The sequence below is a fragment of the Notamacropus eugenii genome, chromosome 1 (assembly GCF_028372415.1).
Source record: "Notamacropus eugenii isolate mMacEug1 chromosome 1, mMacEug1.pri_v2, whole genome shotgun sequence".
In the NCBI taxonomy this organism is placed as follows: domain Eukaryota; kingdom Metazoa; phylum Chordata; class Mammalia; order Diprotodontia; family Macropodidae; genus Notamacropus; species Notamacropus eugenii.
In genome coordinates, this window is record NC_092872.1 from 253,453,651 (window position 1) to 253,481,331 (window position 27,681).

At 45.1% G+C, this 27,681-nt stretch overlaps 1 protein-coding gene across 1 annotated transcript in view; it reads right to left on the minus strand.

Moving 5' to 3' along the window:
* The window catches only part of MMRN2 (multimerin 2), a 46,829-nt gene that overhangs the window by 11,741 nt on the left and 7,407 nt on the right, over positions 1 to 27,681 (minus strand). Inside the window, exons 2-6 of the mRNA XM_072628564.1 lie at positions 6,866 to 6,994; positions 6,325 to 6,431; positions 5,353 to 5,433; positions 3,801 to 3,974; positions 1,035 to 2,858 (exon numbers count right to left, since the gene is read on the minus strand). Of these exons, the coding sequence (XP_072484665.1) occupies positions 1,035 to 2,858; positions 3,801 to 3,974; positions 5,353 to 5,433; positions 6,325 to 6,431; positions 6,866 to 6,994 (2,315 nt within the window). The remainder of the gene's footprint in view (positions 1 to 1,034; positions 2,859 to 3,800; positions 3,975 to 5,352; positions 5,434 to 6,324; positions 6,432 to 6,865; positions 6,995 to 27,681) is intronic.

The following is a 27,681-nucleotide window of genomic DNA, read 5'->3' on the forward strand; positions in this document are numbered from 1 at the left end:
TTAAAAAGCATTATTATAACTGTTAGCATCATCATTTGTTTCTTTATTTTAATCAGATTTGCAGTTTAATTCATCTAGGAATTCTTTCCTCCAGTGATGCACTTTTAGCTAATGTTCTGTATTTTATAGGTATAGTGTGTTGCCTGGGGGACTGAGAAATTAAACCTTAAGCCTTAGGTCACATGGGCCAGTAAGTGTCAGAGATGGGACTTGAACCCAAGTGTTCAAGTTTTGAGGCTGGCTTTCTATAAGGTCCTATGGAGTGGCAAGAAGGGTGTGGCTGGATTTGGAGGTCTAGCACTTGGGTTAGCTTTGCCTCTGACCATTGCCCTCCCTGGCATCCTTTAAGTCAAAACTAAACTCCCACCTTCTGTTGGGAACTTTCCTCAACCCCCTTAATTGCAGTGACTTCAGACTTTAGTTGACGCCATAGTACACAGAGCACTGGGCTTGGAATCAGGGAGACCTGAGTTCAAATCAGACCTCAAGTACTTACTAGCTGTGCAACCCTGGACAAGTCACTTCACCCTGTCTGCCTCGGTTTCCTAATCTGTAAAATGAGCTGGAGAAGGAAATGGCAAGCCTCTCCAGGATCTTTGTGAAGAAAGCCCCAAATAGGGGCACAAAAAGTCAACGTGACTAAAAGCAACTGAACAACAAATCCCTTAGCTGATTATTTCCTATTGATCCTGTATATAGCCTGCTTTGTATGTACTTATTTGCTTGCATGTTGTCTTCCCTGCTACATGGGGAGCTCCTTGACAGTGTTTTGTCTCTGTCTGTATCCTCAGAGTTTGGCACAGTGCCTGGCACATAGCAGGTGCTTAGTCAGTATTGACTGATGAATGGATTTGCTGCCTCTGTGACTTTAGACAGGTTCCTTAACTTTTCTGGCCTCATTTCGTCATCTGTAAAATGAGGAGAGTACACTGTTTGATCTCTAAGGATTCTTCCAGCTTGAAATCTATTCTTACTTTGTGGAGGTTTCCCCCCTCCCACAATGGCCCTAGCATGGAAAACACTCAAATACTTACCTTCCTGGAGGAACCTGGAGTCCTGGTCACTTCTCCCACTCCCAGGGAATAGAAGCCCTCTCCATTTCTCCGACTCCTGTTCTCTCTTTTGCTTCTTTCCCTTTTTGCTGAGCACAGACTGAAGCTTCCTCAGGTCCAGGCTGATGTTGGTGGCCAGCAGCTCTTGGTAGTTGCCAAACAGGTTGTGGAACAGCTGAAGATGGTGGCCCAGGTCCTGTTTCATGGCCCTGACATCACTCTGGAGGCCCTCCACAGATGAGTTAAGGGGCTGTAGATCAGTAGGATGGCAGCACCCCTGGCTGTGGCTTATCTGGGCCTCCAATTTCTCCACTTGAGTGCCCAGGTGTGTGACCTCGCTCTTCAGGCTGGCCAGGTCGTTATCTTGGGGGCTGCCCCCATCTGAAGCTTCATGGTTGGGTTCTAGGTGTTCCGTTCTGCTCAGAGTACCTGCTTTGGTTCTTTTGAAACTGAGTTGTCCTCCTTCACCAACACCCTCCAGCAAATCTACCCTCTCCCTGAGTGCCATCAAATCTATGGCATGCTCTTTCAGTCTATTTGATGTATAATCCAGGGCGTCTTCAATTTGAAGGTAGGTCAAGGGCAACTTGTCATTCTCCTCTTCAGTTATCTCCTCTAACATCTCTTCTCCAAATAGGGTGGCCAGCACAATCTGGTGCCTCAAGGCATCTTCCAGGAGGGAGCCAAAGGAATGGTTGAGGTGGCGAATTTCCCTGAAGACATGCCTGTCCACTCTCTTTAGCCCCTCCACCTCCCCCACCAGCGCCTGCAGCTGGCCCTTGAACAAGGCTACACTCTCCTTGGCCTGGGTGATCTCCTCTTTCTGGGCATCCACAGACAAGGCAATGTCCTCCACAGCATTGCGCAGAGCCTTGATGGAAGAGCTCTCCAGCATCTTCTGGTCCTCCAGAGTCACATGGGTTTCTTCCAGAAAACGTGTGGCATTTCTCTGGTCCTCCCGGAGGAGGCTCAGGTCAAAGTATAGCTTTTGACAATTGCAGTCCTTCACATATTTCATCAGGTCTGAATGACTCCCTTGTAAGTGGTGCAGGGTGTAGTTCAGATCTAGGATCTGCCTCTCAAAGTCTTCTTTGATCTCCTCCATGATGAGAGACTTCTCCATTAAGATGACCCTGAGCTCCTCGATCATGGCCTTGTTGCTTAGCATAGTGCTCACCTGCCCTTCTAACCTGGTGCCAAGCTCAAAGTTCTCATCAGAATCCATGAAGAGTTCTTTGATATCTTCCTCATGCCTGGCGAGAGTCTCGTTGAGTTGTCTGAGGGCACTCAGAACTTCATCTTCTCTCCTTGCAGAGGCAAAGGACAGCTCAGAAAGGTTGCTCTGCAACTGTCCAAGCTTGACCTGTAGGTCATCCTGTTCTTCTTTGGTCTCTGCCGTGCTGGTATTAGTCAGTAGTAAGTGGACCTCCTGGGCCTTCTGGATCTTCTTTACCTTCAAATCTGTGTCTGCTCTGACTGTAGACAGGTTGTGGTTCAAGACAAGCTGCTGATCACGCAGCTGACTGTCAATGTCTTGCCGAAGCTGGTTGACTTTTAGAATGTTTTCCTGAACTTTGGATTCGAACTTGGTGCCCAGCTCCTGGAATTCTTCCTTGAGCACAGCAATCTCTTGGAATCTCTCAATGTTTTGGCGATTGGCCTCCACGTCATGCGATAGGTTCCTTACCACATGAGAGAGGTTGTGGAGGCTTTCGTTGAAGCTTCTCCAGATGGGGCTGAAATGATTTTTCAGGAAGCTCTCCACATGGGATAGGAGGATCTGCTGAAGGGATTGATCCGAAGACCCTGTAAGCAACAGATGGAAGCTTTCACATTGAGCCAGGGTAGATGACTCCCCTGTCCCTGACATCCAAAGATTGGCCTTGTGGCATGATCGGGCTCCAGGTGGTGTTGGAGCCTAAAGAGAGAAGAAACTTCCCTCTCTCTTCCTACCTCAACTCACCAGCTGAAGGGTAGGTCATTAGGACTGGGAGATGTATGGATGGCAATTATCATCTCCCATGTCTTTGCCACAAGAAGCAAGGCATCCAGAACATGAGAAGGGAGAAGACCATGGCATTCTGCCCTGGTCAGGGCATAGTTGGAATGCAGGATTCAGTCTTTAGGGCCATGTTTTTGGGAAGGTCATTTATAAGCTGGGGGTATTCAAAAGGAGGCAAGGGGTCTAAAGACCCTGCTGTATCAAGGCTGGTTGAAGGAATGAGAGATATTTAGACTGGAGAAATGAAGACTCAGAGGGCACTTGAGAGCTGCCTTCAGGTGTCTGAAGGGCTCTCATGAGAAAGAGAACACAACTCAGAGCAAGAACTCAATGAAAAATTTAGTTTTGAACAGGGACAGATTCTCTAACAGTGACATCTGTCCACAGAGGGAATGGGCTGCCTCAGGAAGGGGGTGGCTTTCTCTTTGCTAGTGGTTTATGTGATGACCCAAGAGGATGTGGGAAAGTGGGTTGGAGGTCAGATGTGGTTCATACTAAAGGGTCTTTCAGCTCTACAATGTGGTGATTCCATAACCTTTCCCAAGACTTCTTACCCAAATACTTCCTCAGAGATGATCAAGCACTTCTTTCTTTTCCTGTCAAGGTATTTGAGTATCTCCCTTATCAGTTAATTAATAAACACTGATTAAGTGCTTACTATATGACAGACACTGTGCTAACTAGTAGAAACTATGCTAAACTTCTGCCAGTTACTATACTTTGACCCCAGATTAAACCTTGCTCACCAAATCTGGTTAGATTTGCTTCCATCTCTTTGGCTGTATGGTTACTTTCCAGGGACTTTTGCAAATCCAGAAGATTGCTGGTTGCCTGATGGATGTCATTCTGAAGGTCTTCCAAGAGTGTCTCATGTTGTTCAGTTGCTCTCCGAAACTCCATGGTCTCTCTGGAAAAAGGAGCTGATTACAAGATAGAGATTCATTATAATGCAGCCCATATAGCGGAGCTCAGGGTGGGAGAACATTATCCCTCACTCTTACCCAGAGCTTGTTTTATGAGTTATCATTAGAATGGAGGCTGCAGATATTCCAGAGACCATGAGACACATTCTGCTAATCCAGGATCATCGGCTAGCATTTAAACTCAACTCTGGGGGGGGGGGGGGGGGGGGAACCAAGAAATAACTTCTTGGCCCCTACCAGACTTTGGCCACTTTTCCAAATGGAACCAAATTCTTCTACTCTATAAGAATGTTCCTGGAGTAGTGGGCAAAGGGCACATCTGGTCATCTTGTATTTGATAAGAAATGGGGACCACAAGTAGAAGCAGAATGTATTGTTTCTGAAATATGGCCTCTGCTCTCAGTGATTGGAAATAGCCAATAGGAAGTTGAGAGAAATGATTTTTAATAACCCATGATTTGGGGAGATACAGAATTCCCCACTTTTTCAAAAGTCCTCCTTTCAAATGTTTAGCCTCTGGAGGATGTTGCTGATAATGAGATTGGATTCACTTTCTTTACAGTCTTTTTCAGAGCCCACTCAGGTGGAGAAGCCATTGTGCTCCACTCAGGTTTGTGTGGGGAGAAATTCTTTGACTAGATTGTCCAAGGCTGGGGGTGGTCTGGAAATAGGGATCGGCTCTCTTTGATAAGATGTCACCCTCAGCCCCTCAAGATGTCACCCTCAGTCCCTCATTGTAATATTCATTCTCTCATTAATTGCTAACCAATAAGAATTGAATGCCCATGAGCCTCCACTCTTCCGAGGTTATATAAGCCTGAATGTCACAGGCCTCTTTTTATTAAAATGCTGGCATTATTAATAAAATTATTAATACTCAGAAATTATGTCTCTCAAACCTTTGAAATGTCACACAGCCAAGGGATGATTTGGAATAAGTCTTGAGATGGGAGAAGGTGGAATGGAAACCTCTCATGAAGATACTATATACACACACATACATATGTATGTATATGTGTATGCACACACACATGCATATATGCACACACATGTGTATGCATATCCACATATATGTATGTATGTATGTATGTGTATATGCATATGCACATACATATATATATATCTTTAATGTACTCAATTTTGATACGTTGTCTACCCCATTGGACAATATGCCTTGAAGACAGGGACTATTTTTACCTTTCTTTGTATCCCCAGCACCTGACACATGATAAGTGCCTAATAATTACTTGTTGACTGGCTGAAGTGCCCCAAAAGCTACTAGAGAAGACAGGGTCTGATCGCTGATTTGCTCCCTGGGGCATATTGCAACTCTTCCCCACAGACCCAAGTTTCCCCAAGCAGGAAAGCACCAAACCAGTTTTGTGTTCCGGGGCCTCTTCCCAAGGGTCCTCCTTCCCTTTCCTGTGATTGTCCATTTCCGAGATCAGTGAAGGGTCTGCCCAAGAGAGATGGCAGAGGTGGGTCAGGTAAAAGCATAGAGAGATGTTAAAGTCCTTTGAGCAGGTCACACAAAGAGTCAGGGGATGGCTTTTGCCTACATGTCTCCCAAGTCCACCTTTCTATCGATTAGACTATCCGAATTTCTCCCATAGCCAAGAAAAGGGAGAAAAGGTGAATGGAAGAGCCAAATATTGTCCAAAGCATTTGATGGGAGAAGAAGGAATGAGGGAAGGGGGTCATAGAATTTAAAACTGGATAGCATCTTTGTGATCATCTTTTCTGACTCCTCATCATTTTACAGATGAAGAAACCGAGGCATAGAGAAAGAACTCACTTAAAACACTAGTCAGTGATGCCAACTTGAGTGCAAACTGTAATGGCTGACATTTATAAGGTGCTTCAGAGATGGCTTTACATAGAAGAATTGGGATGTAAGGTATGTGAGAAGGGAGAATCAGAGGAAGGAGACTCAGGGTGCTAAGTGATGCAGTGGATAAAGTGCTAGGCTTGAAGTTGGAAAGATCTGAGTTCAAATATGGCCTCAGATACCTACTAGCTATGTGACCCTGGGCAAGTCACTTGAACTCTGTTTTCCTCAGTTTCCTCATCTGTAAAATGGGGATGTTGATAATAATAACACCTACTTCTAAGTGTTATTACGAGGATCAAATGAGATAACATTTGTAACAAGCACATAGCACAGTTCTTGACTCCTAGTAGGCAATATATAAATGATTCTTCTGTTTCTCTTCCCCTCTTCCCTGAATTTGAAGTAGGCTGTGATAGGCAGAAAAAGTCACATGGAGGTGGGGCATTCCGCTTAATCATCTAGAGATTCTTCCCTGGCTTACCTGCCCATCCCCTAGAATCTGGGGACCAGCCTTACCATAATGTTGGCAGTCAGCCCCACTGTAACCAGGACAGCACTTCCAGACCACAGAGATGAGCACTTTCTGTTTCACCTGGTAGATTGGCTTCAGGGAGATCCGGGACCTGGAAGAGGAGGAGACTTTGGGGAACCATTGTCGATTCAACTGACACATGTTTCTGTGCTGAGGAAACCTGCAGGTTTGGAGAGTCAGCCTTCCCTCTGTTCTTTTCACTTTGCCTCATCTTAGCAGCCTACTCTTTCCTGCTGCTTCCCTTTTCCTGGAAGTTTCTTGTTCTTCCTTCCAATCCAGGATCAGATATCCTGACGGTTTCCCTTTTCCCTTAGGGAAGAGAGAGAGAGAGAGAGAGAGAGAGAGAGAGAGAGAGAGAGAGAGAGAGAGAGAGAGAGAGAGAGAGAGAGAGAGAGAGAGAGACAGACAGACAGACAGACAGACAGACAGACAGACAGATAAGCAGACAGACAGGAAAGACGGAGAGACCTTCAGTGAGTTTCTTCCCCTTGTATCAGTCCCTTATACCCCCTGGATCCCACTCACATGACTTTGACCTTCTGACAATCAGAAGTCCCAGGAGGACAGGGCTGCTGAGAATGGACAAGGAACTTCTCAGTTTTGCAGGAGGCTACAAAGGTGACCAGCCTGGACTGCCGGTAGGGGCACCAATTACTAGAAAGAAAGAGGGAGAAAAAAAAATCAAAGAATTATTGTTTAATGCTCTTTTCATAGACTCTCAGAATCTCAGCATTGGAGGAGACATTGGAGGTCATCTTCTTTGACTCATACATGAAGGGGAATCCTCTCTACAATGTTTCCAACCACTGATCATCCAGCCTTCCCATTAAAGACCTCCAATGATGGGGACCCATTGCTTCCAATGGCAGCTCATTCCACTTAGGGTCAGTTCTGATCGTTAGGTTTCACTATTGTTGAACTGAAATCTTACTTTCTGCAATGTCCACTCATTAATCCTAGTTCTGACCTCGCGAGTCAGGTGGTAGAACTCTGGGCCCCTTTCCACATAACTAGCCATCAGACACTTGAATACATCTTCAATTCCTTCCTATCCCCTTCATTCAACTGATGCTCATATTTCTTATTCAGATGGACTGGAAGCCCCTTCTCATCTGTATATCACTTGTGAGCACCTCCATAATACCCTCAGCCCCACCCCTCCACAAAGTGCTTAGGCTAGAGTGGTTTTCTGGGGATCCATTAGCACTGAACATAGCGTTCCCTCTTCAGATGGAGAACCTGCATTATTAATTCTTGTTCCCCTACCCACCCCCATTCGAATAAATGTTCTGACAGGAGGCTGGTTTGGAAGTCCTGACTGCTTCCCTCTCTCCTTACTCCCAATGCGGGGATCTTAGCCTTGTTTTTTGTGTCCTGGACCTTATGGGCAGTGTTTAGAGTAGCTGAAGGACTCTTTCTCAGAACGAAGTTTTAAATTCATAAATATTAAATAATAAGATTAGAAAGGAAATCAATTATGCTGAAATATAGTTATCAAAAAATTTTATAAGACAAATTTACAGGTGACAGTTCAAGAATCTTTGCTCTAGCATTGTTTCTAGTTTCCATTTTGGAGACTTCTTGGTATTTGTCATCCTCAACCTCATCAACTGAGATTCTGGAGCACTTGAGGGCTAAGTTTTCAGGGGAAGGAGGACAATAATCATCTGGAGAGGAATGAATAAGAAACATGTCTTCTCTCAACTTTTTGCATAGTTCTGGGGGTGGAGGATACGTGTCAACAAAGACTGAGAGGCCAATGGGTACCCAGTCTCACAGCAGAACCAGGATTAGAACTTAGAACTTTTAAATTTAATTTGAATTAATTTAATTTTGAATTTTAAATTTAATTTTTAACTTAAAATTTTGCTATTAATAAAAATCTGTTTCCTCCCTTTCACTTCCCCCAATTGATGAAAAAGAAAAAACTCCTTAATAAATCATTCTCTTCTTCTTCCTCTTCTTCTTCTTCTTCTTCTTCTTCTTCTTCTTCTTCTTCTTCTCCTCCTCCTCCTCCTTCTTCTTCTCTCCATCTCCCTCTCCCTCTTCCCCCCCCTTTCTCTCTCTCTCCCTCTCTTTCTCTTTCTCTCCAGAATTCCTTTTAAATTCCCCATCACCTTGGTGCAGTGCAGACAGAGAACCTAGAACCCCATTCTAGTTCTTTCATGTCACCACCAGGGTGACATTCAGTAAGTCATGCCCTTCGTCTGGGCCTCAGTTTCCTTATCTGTACAATGAAGGGGGTAGATTAGCACTTTTGTCTCCCAGTTCGTGCATCTACTCCCTGTTGGGAGTCACCACAGCTCACATTCTCTGCCATTCATAAAAAGCCCCCTTCCTTGGGAAAGCTGCAGGGGTTGAGGAAACAGGGGAACCCATGAGCTCTGCCACTAGCCAGAGCTGGAGTCAGGATCTGGGCCCTGTCTCTTAAGTCTGCTGGTGATCAGCGTTCTTTCCACTCTGCCTGGGTTAGGGGGCTAGGAAGTGGCTGGGCATGTAGTACGGTGAACATTAATAAATGCTTGAGCTATTGACTAGTCCCTTTAACAATCATTAAGTGGATCTATGTGCAAGACTGGGGCAGTTAGAGGGCTCCGTAGTGCACAGAACACTGAGTTTGGAATCAGGAAGACTCATTTTCCTGAGTTCAAATCCAGCCTCAGACACTAACTGCATGACCCTGGGCAAGTCACTTCCCACCGTTTATCTCATTTTCCTCATGTGTAAAAAATGAGCTGGACAAGGAAAAGGGAAGCCATTCCAGTATCTCTGCCAAGAAAACCCCAAAATGGGGTCATGAAGAGTGAGATCTAACTAAAACAACCACAGCAAAAGATGTGCAGGACTAGAGATACAGAGACAAAAATGAAACACTTAGCACTCAAGGAATTTATAGGGGGATAGAACAGCTCAGTGAAAAAGGACATACAGAGTTAGGATGTGATAGAATGGATAAAGAGTTGACCTTGGAGCTAGGAGGATCTGGGTTCAAGTTCTGCCTTGGACGCCTACTGGCTGTTTGGCACCTTTCCAAAACTAGAAGTTGAAGAAATATTCCGATCTGCTTTGGGAAAAGGAGTTTCCACACTTGGGAATTCCCTATGCCAATCATATTACAGGTCTGATCCTGACTCCTTTATTATCACCAATAATTAATATGATTAATATTAATTGTCTTAATAGATCACCACTATATTAATATTAATTATTGTTAATAAATGATAATTATGATATAATAATTAATAATTATTGTGATTGTTCTTATTATCTAGTACTTTAAGATTTGCAAAGCACTCTATACAATGACCTTTGAAAAAGATGCTAATTTTATCCTTATTTTACAGATGGGAAAACTGAGGCCAAGAGAGGTTAAATGACTTGCCCTAGTCACACAATTAGTAAAGATCTGAGCAGGATTCAAACTCCGATCTTCTGACTCCAGTTCCCACACTCTATGTGCCAAACTGTCTGGCCAATACAAAGTTATATAAAACAATTTCAATAGGCTGGGTGGAAATTGGGAAGGAGATCAAATATGTTTTCTAAATACCAGACTGAGTCAAGGGGAGGGAATTTGGAAATGTCAGGGCACAATTATACAGTGGTCCTTGATATGAAATGCCTCATTGTTGTAGGAAAGGGGCAAAGGACAAGAGGTCTCTCTCTGATAAAGCCTCTCTGAATTGTGTGTGTGTGTGTGTGTGTGTGTGTGCGTGCGTGCACACATGTATGATCACGTGGAAACACAGGAACCAAAATACTGATAATTTCCATTTTGAAAGAAAACACCCACACCAAATCTGGCCTCAGGAACAATGGTTGGCATCATAAATCACAGAGGGTGGGGACAGACAAAAAATTCTAAGGGCCATCCCAGTGGAAAATGGATCATGCTTATTCTGTGTAGTATTAGAGGACCGAGCAAGGAGGGATGGGTGGGGGCTACATCTAAGTAGCATTTGGGCACACAATAAGGGAAGTAAGTAGTGAACAGCTCGAACCACCCAAAAGTCAACGGGGCTGCCTTGGGAGCAGGTGGGCTCCTGCTCATTGGAGGCCTCAAGCAAAATCTCCCTGGTGGACTGCTTGTCCCAGTATGTAGAAGGGATTCTTGTTCAGGGCAGTTTCCGAGATTCATGGTTCCAGAGCTGGAAGGATCCTCAGGAGATCATCTCCTGTTATAGATCCAGAGATGGGTTGAGAGAGGCCCCTATGATCACCAAGGCAGTGAGAGGCAGAAGTAGATTGGAATAGATGTCTTGGAGGCTTTCTGAGATTCTCCAATTCTGAGAAGGGTCCAATTGTGAATGTGTGGGGGTCAATCAGCTACATTGACAGGTATCATGGCATTCAGGCAAGGGAGATTTCCCAAATCCAGTGGGAGCAGAAATCACTGACGATGCCTGTCCTCAGGACATGATCTCTCCAGTGGAAGGTCAGAAGACTGGATTAGAGCACATGAGTGTGGCAGGGTTAGCAGGACACTGTGGTGCTCCAGAAATGGCCCTCTGTTACCTGGTCCCCAGAGCCACACAGAGAATCCCCCTCCCCACTTGTTGCTGCAGTCAGGGCTGACATGGTTAGGTAAATTGGTTCCGACTATTGTGCCTGCTACAGAGCAGGGAGAGCACCCTTTTCCTCCCAGTCACCCAGATTCTAAACCTCAAAGACGTCTGGGACTCTTCTTCCTCTGTCTCACCTACATCCATTCAGTTCCCAAGTCCTGCTGGTCTGTACTCCTCCATACCTTTCCCACCTGTACTTTTCTTTCCCACCCTAGTTATAATAGCCTCCAAACTGCTCTCTATCTTTACCCCTTTCCAAGATTAATTTATCTTTCTAACACTTAGGCCTGACTACATATCTCTCTTGCTCAGAAACATTCTATAGCTCCCACTGCTGAAACTGCTTAGTTTGGCTTTTGGGGTTCCACAATTTGGTTCCCATTGACCTTTAATGCCTTGTTTCATGGTTGTGCTCTTCATGTACTGCAGTGCTCCTTCCAGACAAATTGAGCTCCTGTCTCTGAAGTCATTCTATATTCTGTTACCTCAACCTCTTTGCCAGCTTGAATCAGAAGTCATACCCTTCTCATCTCTGCTTATTAAAACCTTTCTCTTCCTTTAAGGCTCCATCAGGTGCTAGCTGTTCCATGAAACCTTCCGATTGCCTCATCTTTCTTTAAGTCCTTTGTCTAGAAGCCCTCTTTTGCCTTTGTCTCCCTTAAATTGTACCTGTATGTGTGCCCATGTAGGGGGTTGTACTCCTGGTAGGCAGCTAGGTGATGCAGTGGATAGAGCACCGGGCTTGGGGTCAGGAGTTCAAATCCAGTATCAGACACTTCTTAGTTGTATAATCCTGGACAAGACATTTAACCACTGTCTACCTCAGTTTCCTCACCTGTAAAATGGGGATAATAATAACACCTATCTCCCAGTGATGTTGAGAGGATCAAATGAGATATTTGTAAGGCACTTACAATGCCTGGCACATTGTAGGTGTCATACGAACCCTGTTCTCTCCCTTCCCTCCCTTAAAGGAATTCTTTTTCCTTTTTCTTGCCTGTGCAGCAGTCCCACAGCATGGTGACCTTCCTGTGACAATGTTGTCATCAGCCTCCAGGAAGAAGTGTGGCCCTTTGGAAGGGAGCATAGGGAGTCCAAGAGGCCAGGCAGTGAGGAAAAAAGGATCGTGGCCAGGACGAGCTCTGGCAATGGGGTGTTAAGCTCCAGGGTTGGATTTCCCGTTCATGGGCATGTTCCCCTTGGCCTGTGGTTCATATCTGGAGAAGCTGTGTTTGCAGGTCTCGATGCTCCTGGGGCCGAGATATCCATTCTGTCCCAAGACCCCAAGAACTGCAGCAAGGTCCACTGCGCCCTAGACCCCTCTCTTGTTGAGTGAAGGAGCAAGGGGAGATTGACCTGGAGATCTGGAGGCTGGAGGTGGGGCTTGCAGCTGAGAATGGTGATGGTGAACATGTTCATAATAGTAGCAACAACATTTACAAAGCTCTTTCTACTTGCCTATATGACTATGAGCACCCCACAGTTATTATCTCATTTGATCCTCACAACAAGTCTGGGGGTAGGAGCCCTTATTAGTGGTCACCTGGTTTTTTCCTCCATTTCTGTTTTAAGCAGTAAATTGTCCTTTTTCCTACTACTACAAGTGTTGTTGTGTTTGTGCTTCATTCTCAAAGAGGACCATGACATCAAGATGATGACATGACAATATTGTGCCATATAATTCACATGGCTGCTAGTCAGGGGGAAGAAATTCAGAGGGAAAAAGGGATGGGGGCATCAGGGAATGTGTGAAGCCCAACCCAGTTTGGATAGTTGGCAGTCACAGAGGGTCCTCAGGTGGGGGTCTTGGTTCCTCTTGATACCCCCAGGCAGGACCTCCACACTCATTTGTCACCTACTCTAGATCTGCTGCTTGGAAATGAAGTCAAACGCTGCCCATTCTTTCTCCTTCTTTGGCTAACCCTGCCCTGATGAATGCGGCAGACTGGAAATGTTTACTCTCTAGTGATAGTGAGAACTGGGCATGAGAGACTGGGAGCAAGAAGGGCCCTCAGAGACCACCCAGTCCCTCTCCCTCATTTGATAAAGGAAGAAGGGGAAAAAGCAAAGTACTATGGAAAAAGTGCTGAATTTAGTAGTAGTGCCCCTTCTGTCAAATCCTGACTGCCACTCGCTATATGTGTATGACCTTCAGCAAGTCCGTTCATCTCTCTGAGCCTGTTTTCTCATCTGTAAAATGATGGGTTTGGACTAGGTGGCACTTGATCTGTGACCCTATGAAATGGGGGCCCAGAGAAGTAAGGAACTTGTCTGGTGTGGCAGACATAATCTAGAATGAGGAGAATTAAAATCCAAGTGATGGCCTTGTAGACAATACGATTCCAGTGTCTCCCTATGTGTATATAATACAAGGTGGAGTTTTGGAGGGAAGGGTGGGTGTGTGTGTATGTGTGTGTGTGTGTGTGTCTGGAATCTCTGGACTTGGGGTTTTTATATGATTGTGACTCTGGGTAGATGAGGGTATTCAAGGAGGCTGGTATTTAGTGTAGATGTTGAGTAGGTTGGCATATGACCAGCCAAGTTGGAAACTGAGAACCGGGCATGAGAAGAGTTTGGGTGGAATGCCATAGTTGAAGTATGCCTTGCTTTGTTACGATGCTTGTGGTATGAGGAGGGAGGAGGATGGGGAAAGAGAAAGGGGTACAGGAGTGTTTACTTTTACCCTTCCTTTTTTCCTGGTCCTTGGGCATGGAGCTGATCCTAAATTCCATGTGAAGGTGACTCAATTGATAGACAGTTAAGCCAGTTAGGCGGTGTAGGTGGAAGTAGTGGCTGGTCTCCAATCTAAACAGAGGTCTGCTCACCTTCCTGTCTTGGGTCACCCTGAAGGGCAAGGCTTGGGGAGGCAGCTTCTCAGGGGAACCATTGGTTTGGGAACATCGAAAGTCTTAGACACTGGAGTGATGGTTTACCCACTTCCAAAAGGAACTGGGAAAAGATGTCTTGTTCAGCATTCTGTGTGTTTCAGTGGTTATGGTTTGGGATAAACATTTATCCTCCAGGCTGGGTCAGGAGATGGGAAAGAAGTGTAGGATTGATATCTGGAAAGGACTACAAAAGTTATTGGGTTTAACCATCTCATTTTACAAATCAGGAAACCAAAGTCTAGAATGTAAAATGCCTTTCCCAAGGCCAAAGAGGTGGCAAATAGAAAAATTAGAACTCAAACTTAGCTTCTTTGACTCTTTCCAAGAGGTGTGCCCCTCTGCCACACAAGGAGTGGGAAATTCAGCTGGACCATCATCTGATGGCACCAAGCTCCCAAACCCAATTTTCTCTAGGCTTTAATTCACACTACTCCCAATTCACCATCTTGCATCAGGCCAAGGCAGAGAGTCGGTAAGCTATTATTAAGCTCTTACTATGTGCCAGAAAAGGGGCAAGTAGGTGGTGTGGTAGATAGGACAGCAGGACTGGAATCAGAAAGACTCAAGCTCAAATGTGACCTCAGACACTTACTATCTGGGTGACCCTGGGCAAATCTCTTAACCCTGTTTCCTCATCTGTAAAATGAGCTGGGGAAGGAAATAGCATACCACTCCAGCACCTCTGCTTAGAAAACTCAAAATGGGATCAGGGAGAGTCAGACATGACTAAAACAACTCAATGACGTGTGCCAGGAGCCCGCATCCTTGGACTTCCCTACATACTCAAGTGCAGGGGTTCTTAACTATTTATGTGTCCAGGCCCCATTGGGAAGTCTGGTGAAGCCTATGCACCACTTTACAGAATGAGGCATAAAATAAAACACATGGGATTACAAAGGAAACCAATTATATTGAAATATAGTCATCAAAATACATTTTCAAACAAGTTCACAGACCCCAGTTTAGGGCCACTGACCTAGTGGAAGGGCCAGTGTCATGGGCCAATACCAACAGAAAAGGGAGCAATGTGGTACCATGTCCAAAGGCCTGAATTTGACCCCTGCCTTGCCTCTTACTCCCTGTGAGACCTTGCATCTGTAAGTCACCTCCCCTTTCTGGGCTTTATTTCCTTCTCAGTAAAATAAGGGGGTTGGGTTTGACAGCCTCCAACGTCCTTCCATTTCTGAATCCCAGGAGCCATAATGAGGTTCAATGAGAATGAAAATCTGCTCCATTTCAAAATTTTCTCCTCCCTTTTGGCTTGGATGGAATGGGATGATTATTGCCTGGTGGGTTTTGAAAGCTCTGCAGTGAGTGTATCTAATGGCTATTCCATCTCTGCAATGATTTTGAGTGGAAAATAAGAGCCACCATATTGGATTGGCTCCATCCTTGTTGGTCCTCTGCCAGTCCTCTCTGAGCCTAGAATTGTTGGGCATCAGCTCCTCCCCCTGCACTCCTCAGAGCTCTGCCGTGACCTCAGGAAGAGGACCCCTCTATTTCCTTAGTCCATGCAGAGGAGGGTGACAATGCCTCTCAGACCCTGGGAGATTAGATATCTCTGACCTGGGGCAGGGAGAAGCAGGGTGGGCCAGTGGGTAGAGAACTGGCCTTGGAGACAGGAGCACTTGAGTTAAAATCCTGCCTCTGACACACAGGGGCTGTGTGATGCTTGGACAAATCATGTCATCTCTAAGACCTCTAGGAAAGTCTGCAAGGCTTTAAGTTACTGAGTGACTGAGGTGTCAACCTGTGCTAGGGGAGGGAATTTCCTTACCTGAGAGTTCCCTGTATCAATGAAATCACAGATCTAGTCTAAAGGAAGCCAAATTCAAGCCCATGTTGGGGCCCAGGGCCTACCCCTCCTTTTCTGTCCACCCCAGAGAGGGAAGCATAGATCTAGAGCTAGAGGCCGGCCAGCTGAGGGGTCATCCTACCCAACACCCTCAATTACACTCAAAAGATATCAGTGAAGTGACTGTTATGTGTCTGGCACTTTGCTAGGCTAGAGATATAAAACCAGCAACAAGCATTTATTAAGCATCTACTACATGCAAGACTCTGTATTCTAGACTGAGATTGCACACCCATCAACCAACAGACATTTATTAAGCACCTACTGTGTGCAAGGTTCTATATACTAGACTGGAAGTACACATCTTATCAATCAATAAGCATGTATCAAGTATGTGCTGTGTGCAAGGCACTGTGCTAGGTAATGGAGATACAAAGGCAAAAACCAAACTAGATCCTGCCCACAAGGAACTTTTGTTCTGCTGGAACATGGCAAAAGGAAAGGGATGGGGGTGGAGATGCAACATGGACATAGATTAGTAAATAGAAAGTCATTCCAGAAGGAAGAAGTCAGTGTGACTCAATGGACAGAGTGCTGCAGCTGGGAATCAGAGGACCTGGATTTGAGTCCTGTTTCAGACATTCTTGCTGTGTGACCCTGGGCAAGTCACTTACATCCCTCTGAGCCTCACATTCCTCAAATGGACAGGTAGATTCAATGACTTTTAAGGTCCATTCCAGACTTGAATCTAGGACCCCATGGGCTTTGGTAAGAGTACCAGCAAGAGGAGAGGGTAGCAGCAGGAAAGAGGAGATGAAGGAAAGCTTCAAAAGAAGGTGGTGATACAGGCAGCTGGAGATGTGGAGGGGGCAGGCTTGGGAGGTGGGTTGGAGAAGTTCACAGAGGCTGGAGATGGAAGTCAAGATGGAAGAATCATAGGAAGTCCAGTTTGACTGGACAAATAGCCTATGAAAGGGAATATATGAAAAGAAAGACTAGGAAGGGAGGAGAGCCAGGAGTTAGCTTAGGGAAGGTTTTAACTGGTGGACTGAGGACCTTTCAATCTTAACTAAGAGGTAAGAGGGAGACACTGAAGATTTTTGAGCAAGGTAGCTGCAGGGTCAGCTGCGTTTAAGGTTATTTTGGCAGTCCTGTGTGGGGTGGAATGGAGGGGGAAAAGGCTGGAAAAAAGGGAGACCAAACAGGAGTGCCTCAGTCTTATAGCTGCCCCCCACCCCACACCATGTCTGCAAAAGAAGGGGGAAAAGTGTACTTTCTCATGTCTTCTTCACAGAATCATGTATCAAGAGATAGAAGAGAACTCAGGGTCATCCAGTCCAGGCCTCAAATATGAGAGTGGACTAGATGAGGAAATAGGTTCAGGGAGACAGATAGCAGTGGGGCGTTCAGATTTTGGAAGGAAGGAAATTAGTATTTATTAAGTGCCTACTGTGTGCCCTGTGATTTAGGAATTCTAACTCATTTGATCCTTTCAACAGTCCTCCTGTTTTACAGTCGAGGAAACTGAGGCAGGCAGTAGTTAAGTGAATTTCGGGAGGCTGGATTTCAGCTTGGGTCTTCCTGACCAGGTTTACTGCTCTATCTACTACACCACCTTGCTACCTCTTTGACCTTCTGATTTGAGAGCCTAGATCTTGCCTAGTGGAAACTTAGTCCATGTTGGATTGAATGTGGGGTGGTAGCAAAGGTCAGTGGGGCTTTGAGAACATGCTTGTTCTCTTTTATTTCTTTTTGCGTCTTGTTCTTGGCTGTAGCTCCAGCCTCATCAACAGTCCTTGTTCCAAGCTGGTCTGAGCAGCCCCTTTCCTGGAGAAGTGGCAAAGGCCAGTCCTGGAGGGGGGGCACCCCATTGTTCTCATTTCCCTGCGGGGCCCTATCTTTCTCCCAGGCCAAGGTTGGTAGGATTTTCCCTCTCCTGGAAGCACCACTTCCCTCCCCTTTCCAATTTTTATCTGCTCCAAACACTGGTAGGCAGATGGGCGTGCCCTTCTCTTCCTAGAAGAACAACACCACCCACTGCCCTGTTTATCACGAGTATGAGTTCAGTGGAGCATGGAGGGAACATGCCCCAGGTGACTTGGTTGGCAGCAGCCTGGGGAGCAGTGGATGGAGGGTGGAGGGCATGGATGGGGGGTGGATGTAGGCAGCCAGCCATCCTATAGATGGGCTGGGGCAGGCTCACTCCCAAATGGACGCAGGCATCCAGGCATTCATGGGCATCCTGCCTGTGACTCATAGGACCCCCTCCCAGATGCCTGGGAATGGTTTTCTCCTTTTAAAAAGGGGCAGGCAGGGCATAGTGCAAACCTGCTGGCTCTGGCGGGGAGAAGACCTGGGTACCCATCCTTTCTCTAATCTTGGGCGAGTTAATTCATATCCTTATGTTTCCTTATCTGTGAAATGAAGAGATTAGACTAAATGACCTTACCCCTCCAGTTCTAGAGCTGAGACCCCATGAAGAAATGGTGAGAAAATGGATTTCTCAGTTATTTTGCCGAGCTGAAGGCCTATGGATCTAGAATATTGTATGTACTCTCAGCAGTGGGACAGCTAAGAGGTGTTGTAGAGGGAGCACTGGACCTGAAATCAGGAAGACCTGAGTTCAAGTCTGGCTTCAGACAGTAGCTGGATGACCCTGGGTAGATCACTTAACCCTATTGCCTCAGTTTCCTCATTTGTAAAATGAGCTGGGGAAGGGAATGGTAAACCACTCCAATATCTCTGCCAAGAAGACCCCAGATAAGCCCATGAAGAGTCAGACATGACAACAATATATACTATCAGGTGTGGTTGTTATGTTTCATTGTTGGCTTTGCTGAGATACCTGTCCTTCCCCTTTTCCTATGCTTTATTTTAAGGGGTGGTTATCTGCTACAAGGGAATGTGGGGACATAAAAACAAGATGTATCAAAAATTAAAAAAGAAAAGGGTGGGTAGCAGTCAGAGAAGTTGTCTGACTTGCCTAAGAGTACGATTCCATCATGTGGTCTTATTGAATGAGTGAATGCAAGGCTAACAGTAACAGGTTTTTCTTTTTTAAAAATAATAGCAATTCTATATTGTTTTAAGGTTTGCAAAAAGCTTTAAAAACATGTTTTCCTTTGAGTCTCACAGTAACTCTCTAAGGTAAGTGTCATTATTTTCTCTGTTTCACAGATGAGAAATTGAGGCAGATAGAGGTTAAGTGACTTATCCAGCTAGGGTCATACAGCTAGGAAGTGTCTGAGGCTCTATCTGAACCCGGCTCTTTCTGACTCTAGGCCCCTTCTCTTACAGGGAAAGAAACAAAAAAGAAACAAAAACTGAGAGGTTTAAATTAACTGCCCAGGGTCACACGACCAAACCAGCAAGTGTCTGAGGCAGGATTGGATTTGTATCTCCCCATCACAGGCTAGCTCCCTGCTCTAGATTTCCTTAGTGCCTTTGCACTAAGGTTTGCAGACACTTCATTTCTCAACAATTCTGTAAGATTGGTAGTGAAATTATTTTTATTCCCGTTTTCTAGATGGAGAAATTAGGACTGACTGACTGATAGAAGTCCTTATCTTGAATATCTGTATACACATATACATTCATACACACATATGCACACATATTTTCCCCCTCTTCCTCCACACATATATCTCCCCAAGATAAGACAGCTATGGATATACACATGTATGCATGTATTGTATGTGTGTGTGAGTAGGTATACACTTTGTCAACCCTTCATAGATCCCAGGGTGCCCTCTTGAGGGCAGGAGCTGTTTCATTTTTTGTCTTTTTTTCTCTAGCACTGGGCCTGGAACATAGTAGGGGCTTAATAAATACTTGTTAATTAATGATCAGAGCAGGGATACAAGCTGGATGCTGGATGTGTTGTACTTGGTTCTGAATTGGGGAGGCCAGGAATGACTTTGCATTCCCTTTCTAGAGTCTTTGTCTCCCCCTCCCCCCATTCCCCTATAATCTGACCATGGAGGGCAGACCTCATGTAGGAGGCCTGAGATGGGAGACTTGGATTCTTTTCCCAATGCCTGACTCTGGGTGACCTTGGGAAAATCATCTCCCCTCTTTCTTTCAATGCCTATGAAATGGAGGCGTCCTACTCCTTCCCCCAAAGAACAAATTCTTGTTTGAACAAGTTTCAGGGCTCCAGAGGGAAGGAGGGAAGGCCCAGGAAGGTCTGATGAATTCTTAATCTTTCTGATTGGCGCTCTGTGTGATTATTCTCCTGAGTGCATCCTTCGAATGCCAATGACACGATCACCAAAGTCGAACATCCTTTCAAGGTTGGTTAAATAGAGAGGCTTTCAGCATCACTTGCTTCTGGTTTCATTGTTTTGTTTTTACATTACAAACACTTACAGATTATTCCCACTTTGTGAAAGATCTCTTGTAACAAAGTAAGACCTTTAAGGAAAACTAATAATGCCTGAACTCCCCTGAAAGGGTATTCTACAGGGGCACCCTTACCTCTCTATTTAAAAAAATGGACAGAAATAAATTTTCTCTCTTTTCCATCCTCCACTCCCATTGGAAAAAGAAAAAAAAAGAAAAAAACAATTTTTTTTTGTAACTTGATGTTAAAGGCTCTCCTATCCTACAGGGAGAGTGTTCATCTCTAGCCTCCCTGAATCTGAAATTGGATGTTTGTTTCAAGACAAGTGAATATTGAGAAATGTGGGTGGTGTATTTGAGGGGAGGGGGAGGAAAGGGTGTCTCTCAAGTGACTGCCCAGTGTCAGAGACCTTCTATCTCTGCTCCACCAGAAACTCAGGCTTCCCCCGGCCCCGCTCCCCATCTCTGATGGCTGAGCTTTCTCTTTATCTGGCTAGGGCACAGACCTCCATCTCATTTTCACGCTGATTGTTCACTATGTGCCATGCCCAGGTTTCTAGTTCCCACTTTTTGAATTATCTGACTCTTGTAGAGTATAAATTACTTAAGGGTACAGACAGCCTTACTAGAGTAAACTGCTAGTTAGTATTTGTGTCTCTAGCACTTAGCAGATCACTTGGAATATAGTAAGAGCTTAATAAATGTGCTCTCTCTCTTCTCTCTCTCTCTCCCCCTTTCTCTTTCTTTCTCTCTCCCTCTCTCTTTCTCTCTGTCTCTGTCTCTCTTCCCCCATCCTCTCTGTCTGTATGTCTCTCTCTCTCCCTCTCTCTCTTATTTGGCCTTACACACTTACTAGCTGTATGACCTTGAATAAGTCACTTAACCTCAGTTTCCTCATATATAAAAAATGTTCATAATAATAGCAACTACCTCCAAGGTTTTTTATGAGGATAAAATGATATAATATTCGTAAAGCACTTTGTAAACCTTAAAGTAATATAGTAGTGCTAGTGATTATTATTAATAATAAATCTTATCTCTGGTACTTATTCCTTGTGTGCTCTTGTGCTCTCACATAACCTCTCCTGACATCAGTTTCTTCATCTGTAAAATGAGGTCCCTCCTAGGCCGAGGTCCTTGATCTTAGGGGAGGAATTGTTTTTCATCTTGTCTTTATATCTCATTCCCTTGCACAGTTCCTGGCTTGGAGCAGAGACCTCCTAAGTTCTTGTTTCTTTGGCTAGGGTTGGTTGGTTGGTCTCCTGTCTCTGGGTCAGTGAGGTAGGAGTCTGAACTCTTCTGGGATACTCAGGGTCACTCAGGTGATTGGAAGGGTGGTGAGCCCTTCAACAGATCCAGACAGATTAGAAAGAAGGGCAGATTTCAGAAGGAAGATAATGACAGAAACATGTTTCATTTGAAATTCCAATGGAACATTAGGTGGAGATGCTGAGCAGACAGCTGGTGATGTGGGCCTGCCGCTCAGGAGAGAGACTAAGGTTGGATGTGTAAGCTCTGGGTGTGGGATCCTCAGGTCTGCAGCAGCACAGGAGATGTGGTTGTGTTTCATCGTTCAGTTGTGTCTGACTCTCTGTGTCCCCATTTGGGGTTTTCTTGGCAGAGATCCTAGAGTGGTTTGCCATTTTCTTCTCCAGTTGATTTTACAGATGAGGAAACTGAGGCAAGCAGAGTTAAGTGATTTGGCCGGGATCACACAGTTAGTTAAGGTCTGAGGTCAGATTTGAACTCAGGAAGATGAGTCTTCTTGGCTCTATGCATTATGGGGTCACCTTGCTGCCCCTGTGCAACAAGTACCCCCCCTTTTAAGTCCTTTCTCGCTGTTTCCCCCATGTCCTTTTCTTTGGCTTCCGGCTTGCAAGGAATTAAAGTCACCTCCCTCACTGAAGATGCTTTGGCCTTGAGCCCACAAAATGGTTTGGCTTCCTGTCCTAATGTTGGCAGTTACACGCTATACCCTTCTGAGAGGGTTCTTGGCTCTGACTCTCTTACTTTTGACCTGTCCTTTCTGGCGTGGTCAATTTACCAGCTTGAGTCATGTCCCTTCTCTGGGACTCACTTTTCTCATCTATAAAAGGGGTTGGCTAGATAATCTCTAGGGTCTCTTTCTGATCTACATCCTGCGATAGACAATAGATAGATGAATGGATAGTTGGATGGATTAATGGATAGAGAGATGATAGATAGGTAAGCAGATGATAGATAGATATAGAGCATTTATTAAGCTCTTACAGTGTCAGGCACTGGGCTGAGCCCTGGGGACACCAATACAAGCAGACATTCTCATGAGGAAGGACAACATGAAAGGAAAGCAGGCAGTTGGGGAGAGAGCAGGGGACCAGCCTGGGGCCTGGGATGCTGCTGAGGAGGTGAAGAAACCTTGACAGTACAGCTAGGAATGAAGGAAGCTTGGCTGGAGTGGTCGGGGCTACGGACTCACCAGTCAGGGAAGTAGGTCCCTGGATGGAGTCCTCTCCGGGTGGGAAGGCAGTTAAGGAGAAGGTAGAGAGTGAGTAAAGCCATGAAAATACACAGAATTTGGATCTCTTTCCACTGCATTTCACCTCCTGGTGGCTAGCCCTATCTCTGCTGCTAACTAGCCCTGGGACCGTCCAAAATTCGCCTGGGCTTTCTGGTCTCTGTTTCCTTCTCTCTGATATGAAAGAGTTGGGCTGAATAAACTATGAAGTTCCATTTAGCTTAGCCCTAAATCCTGTGATCCTAAATCGTGACTAGTCCTGGTTTTACTGGTGACCTTGGCAACCTTGAGGCATCCTTGACTCTGGAGCTCCTATGGCTTTGGGACTCAGTGGACTACAGGCCTCCAAGACCCTGTGATCTGAAGCTGTGTCCTGCCCCCAGCTCATCTTACACCTGACTGAGCTGCTCCTCTTGTTCAAGCCAACGTCCCTGATGGATTTCTGTTTCCAGAACTCTGTGGTTCCCAGCTCATTGGCAGAGCTAAGATGGCACCACACTCACAGAGGCCAATAGACAGTAACCAGTTTTTCTGGGCTTAGCTCTTCGCTCCACCCACCTCCCTGTGTACAGACTGTTGAGTCATCCTCAGATGCCCCCCACCTTTTCTCTGGGAGACAGGGGGATGACCTTGACTTTAGAGTGAATAGCACAAAATCAAATAAAACCCTTGATATGCACAGTATGAAATATTATAAAATTGGAGAATGTGAGAACTGCAAGTGACCTCATAGGCCAGCTAGTCCAGTCTGACAAGTGGTCATCTAATGCCGATTGAAGACCACTGGAGGCAGGAAGATCACTACCTATAAAGCCAGCCCATCCACTTTTGGACCATCTGTTTGTTAGGCAGTGTGGTGCAGTGGGCAGAGGCACTTGGTTTAGTCACTCAACAAGCATTTATTAAGCACCTACTATGTGCTAAGCCCTGGAAATAAGACAAAGTTCCTACTCCTGAGAAACTCACAATTTAATGGGGAGAGGGGGAATAACATACAAACAACCATGTACAAATAAGATTCCTGCAGGACAAATTGGAGAGAATCAGCAGAGGGGAAAGTGCTAGAATTAAGGGAGATTGGGAAAAGCTTTTCCTAGGAGAATAGATTTTATCTGGGACTTGATGGGGTGCCAGAGACAGAAATGAGCAAGGAGGGACAGCCAGAGATAATATCTGAGCCTGGACAGATGAAAATCTAGCCAGCATCACTACAGCGCAGTGTATGTGTGTGTGTGTGTGTGTGTGTGTGTGTGTGTGTGTGTGTGTGTGTGTGTGTGTGTCCGTGTCTGTGTCTGTGTCTGTCTGTGCGTGTGCGTGCGTGTCTGTGTCCGTGTCTGTGTGCGAGGGAGCAGGGTGTAAGAAGACTGGGAAGGCAGCAGGGGGCCAGGTTGTAAAGGACTTTGAATGGCAAAGAGGATTTTATCTTTTATATAGGAGGTGACAGGAAGTCAATCAAATCAGGAGAGTCATCGGGTCAGAGCCCCCCTTTAGGAAGATTAATTGTTTTAATAACTGAATGGAGGCTGGATTGGAGTGGGAAGGTGGTATTTGGGGCTGGCAGACCCCCCAACAGCTACTGTAATAGTGCACACTTGGAATGATGAGGGCCTGCACCAGGGTGGGGGACTGTGTCACAGCAAAGAAGGGGGTGCGTTCAAGACAGGTTCCAAAAGCAAAAATGGTTGGATTATGGGGTGTGAGAGGTTCAAGCCTGGGACTAGGAGCATGGGGAGGCCCTCAACAGGCATGACAATCTTACTTACCACCCATGTGACCTTGGGCAAGTGGCTGGACTTTTCAGAGCCTCAGTTTCTTCAAAACAACAGGCCTGGAGTGGATGACCTTGAAGGTCCTGTCCAAATCAAACTCTGTGATCCTATGAAGGATTCCCCAATACTGAGCTGAAATATGTTTCCTTACACCCTCCCCCCACTGCTCCCCAGTTTTCCTCTCTAGGGATGGGCTGGATGAGTTTAATCCTTTTCCTTTAAAAAGCTTTTGTTTATTTCTTATGCCACAGAATTGACACAGAGTATTACAACCCCAGCATTGGGCAGAGCAACCAGAAACCAGCTGATCTAAGCAGGTTGCCTTGAAGGGTGTGGTGTCCAGTTAGGGGAGGGGACCTGGCCACATTGGAAGCACCTGTTGTATGTTCTGGGTACCACTTTTTAGGCAGAAAATGAACAAGCTGCTAAGTGTTCAGGATATGGATTAACCTCCCTCTGATTGATCCCAGAGTTCAAAACTAGGAGCCTTAGAGAAGAGCAAAATGGGGCTTGATTTTAGGGAGAACTTAGTAATAATTAGAGCTGTACAAAAGTGGTCTGGGCTTCCTCAGCAGCTGGTGTGTACCTCCTTGCTGGAGGTCTTTGAACTCAAGCTGGATAACACGACAACCACAGAATCTATCCAATGCTTTAAAATATACAGAACACTTTACAAAGATCTCATTTTATCCTTACCACAACCTTGGGAGGTAGGTGTTATTGTTTTTCCATATTACAGATGAGGAAACTGAGGTAGACAGAGGTTAAGTGACTTGCCTCAGGTCACCCAGCTAGTAAGTATCTGAGACCAGATTTTAATTGTGTCTTGCTAATTTCAGGTGCAATACTCTATTCCCTGTGAACTAGAGAAGATTTTTGTTGGGTTGTGTGTTCATCCTTTGTTGCCAAAGAAGACCATGCCATCAGAGAAGTAATGACATGACTTGCACTTGACTTTGTTTTGAGTGAGGGAGGGCTGAGCAGATCACCAGCCTCACTTCTCCTCCAGGGCTATCTAAATCCAGTGACCAGATATTCATCAGGATGACTGGAGATGATCCAGGATGAGGCAACTGGGGTTAAGTGACTTGCCCAAGGTCACACAGCTAGTGCGTGTCAAGTGTCTGAGGTGAGATTTGAACTCAGGTCCTCCTGACTCCTGCACTAGTGCTCTATCCACTGCACCACCTAGCTGCCCCTCTTGTTGGGTTAGAGGTTGGACAAGAGCTTCTGAGATCCCTTCCAACTGGGTGACTGACTCTAACAACTGACTGGTAAATGAGTTCCAAGCAAACACTTCAGGACAAGGATATGGTATGTCAAGGACGAAGGGTATGGACTTCACAAAAGAATCATATTTGAGTGCCAGCTTTGCCTTTTATTTGCTGTGTGGCCTTGGATGAGTTACGTCTGTCTCTGAGTTTCAATTTTCTCATTTGAAAAATGTGTATGCTTTAATAATAATAACAAACCTTTCCAGGCCTTTAAGGTTTATAATGCCCTTTTAAGTGTTATTCCATTCTCCACTCCCCCTTACTCCCATGGAATATAAGCTCCTTGAAGGTAGGGTCTGGTTCTTCATTATCTTGTAGCTCTACAGCATTGACAGATGATAGGTATCTGAGGGACGCTTGCATGCTTGATTTAAGGCCCATCAGCCCCCTCACTGCAGAGGGAGTCTGCCCTGTGTGGACCTAGGAGTGCAGTGGGCAGAACTACTCTGCGGTCACACGCCTTCTTTCCTTCTGTCCAGTCATGGCCCTGGACTGTTTGGAAGAATGACATCCCTGCCTTTTACCTTTTAAGGGAAGCTGAGGAAGCAATCAAAGCAGACGGAAGTGAGGCGGCTTCCTTCCTTTCTCACGCCAACCAGAGTGAGTCACAGGATGATAGATGGAGAGCCAGAAGGAGCATGGAGGTCATCTAGTCCAACCCCTTATTTTCACCAAGAAGGAAACCAAGGCCCAAACACATTAAATGAATTACCCCAGTTGGGTTGTAGCTTGGTGGAACCCTAAAGCTATTGCTTCAATTTAACTCCAGCCCTACCAGGCTTTTCCAGTACCAGGGACAGGTAACTCAGAGCTGGACTTTCATTAACAAAGGTACAGTTGCTGTTCTGGGCACTTGCTTCACAAGGTTATTGCAAATATTGAAAAAGGTAACCTTTGCAAATCTAAGAATCATATAATGCTAGTTACTATTATTATTATATAACACAATATAATACACTATATCAATATGTCATATTGATATAATATGTATTAACCCAATATGTTATAACATAACAATGTAAAGTAACATAATATGACATATAAAACTAGGAAATTGTTCACTCATTTCAGTCACATCTGACTCTTCATGACCCCATTTGGGGTTTTCTTGACAAAGATACTGCAGTGTTTTGCCATTTCTTTCTCCAGCTCATTTTACAGATAAAGAAACTGAGGCAAACAGGGTTAAATGACTTCCCCAGGGCTGACACAGCTAAATAAGTATCTGAGGCTGAATTTGAACTCAGGTCTTCCTGACTCCAGACCCCAAGCTCTATCTACTGTCCCACTTGGAAGCCAGGAAGACCCAAGTTCAAATTTGACCTCAGACACTTACCAGATTTGTGACCTTGGGCAAGTCATTTAACCTCTGTCTCAGGTTCTTCAACTGCAAAATGGGAATCATAATAGCATCTTCCTTTCAGGGTTGTTGGAAGATCAAATGAGATAATATTTATTTGCTAAATATTTAGCAAAAAGTCTTGAACATCGTAGGTGTTTTAAAAATGTTTCCTTTCACCTTTATTTTGGTGATTATACTGATGTTGCTTTATTTTGGTACAGAATTTTTTTTTAAAGTTTGTTTAAATTAGGAGAATTCATTCATATGAAAAGAGCTAATATATCACATATTTGAAATAAGAAATAATAGGTATTGAAACCGAGATAAAGGGTGAGACAGTGGCCTGTTGATCCATGGTTCTACTTTTCCATCCAAGTTAAAATTGTTTCCAAAAAATCATACATAAACAGGTTGCACATTACATGTTTTCTCATCACCTGCCCTTTCCAATATCTATTCCACATGAAAAAAAAAACAAAGGAAGGAGAGGCCCAAAACAACCCAAACCCAATCTTTTTACTCTGGAGGGCATGAGGTTCCTCAAGGCTTTCCAGCAGAGCCCAAGTTCTAGCAGGTTCCACTAAGCCTGAAAAGCTCGGGGATCTATTTCCTGAGCCATCGATTAGCTGGGGGGTGATATTCTTGAAAACCGTAGCTAGTGATTAGAAGGGTTGCAACCTGCATTAGGGGACTGGGTATCCACATCAAGGAGTTCATGGACCCTTGAAGAGTTGAGGTGTTGAAGGATTTACAAGGGGTATGGAAATGTCAGGACTGGTGAATACTTTGAATGCATTAATGTGCTTGGCTGATGCCACTTCTCCAGTGCACCTGCTTCTGGGAGAGTGGAGAGGCTTCTGAGCATCTATA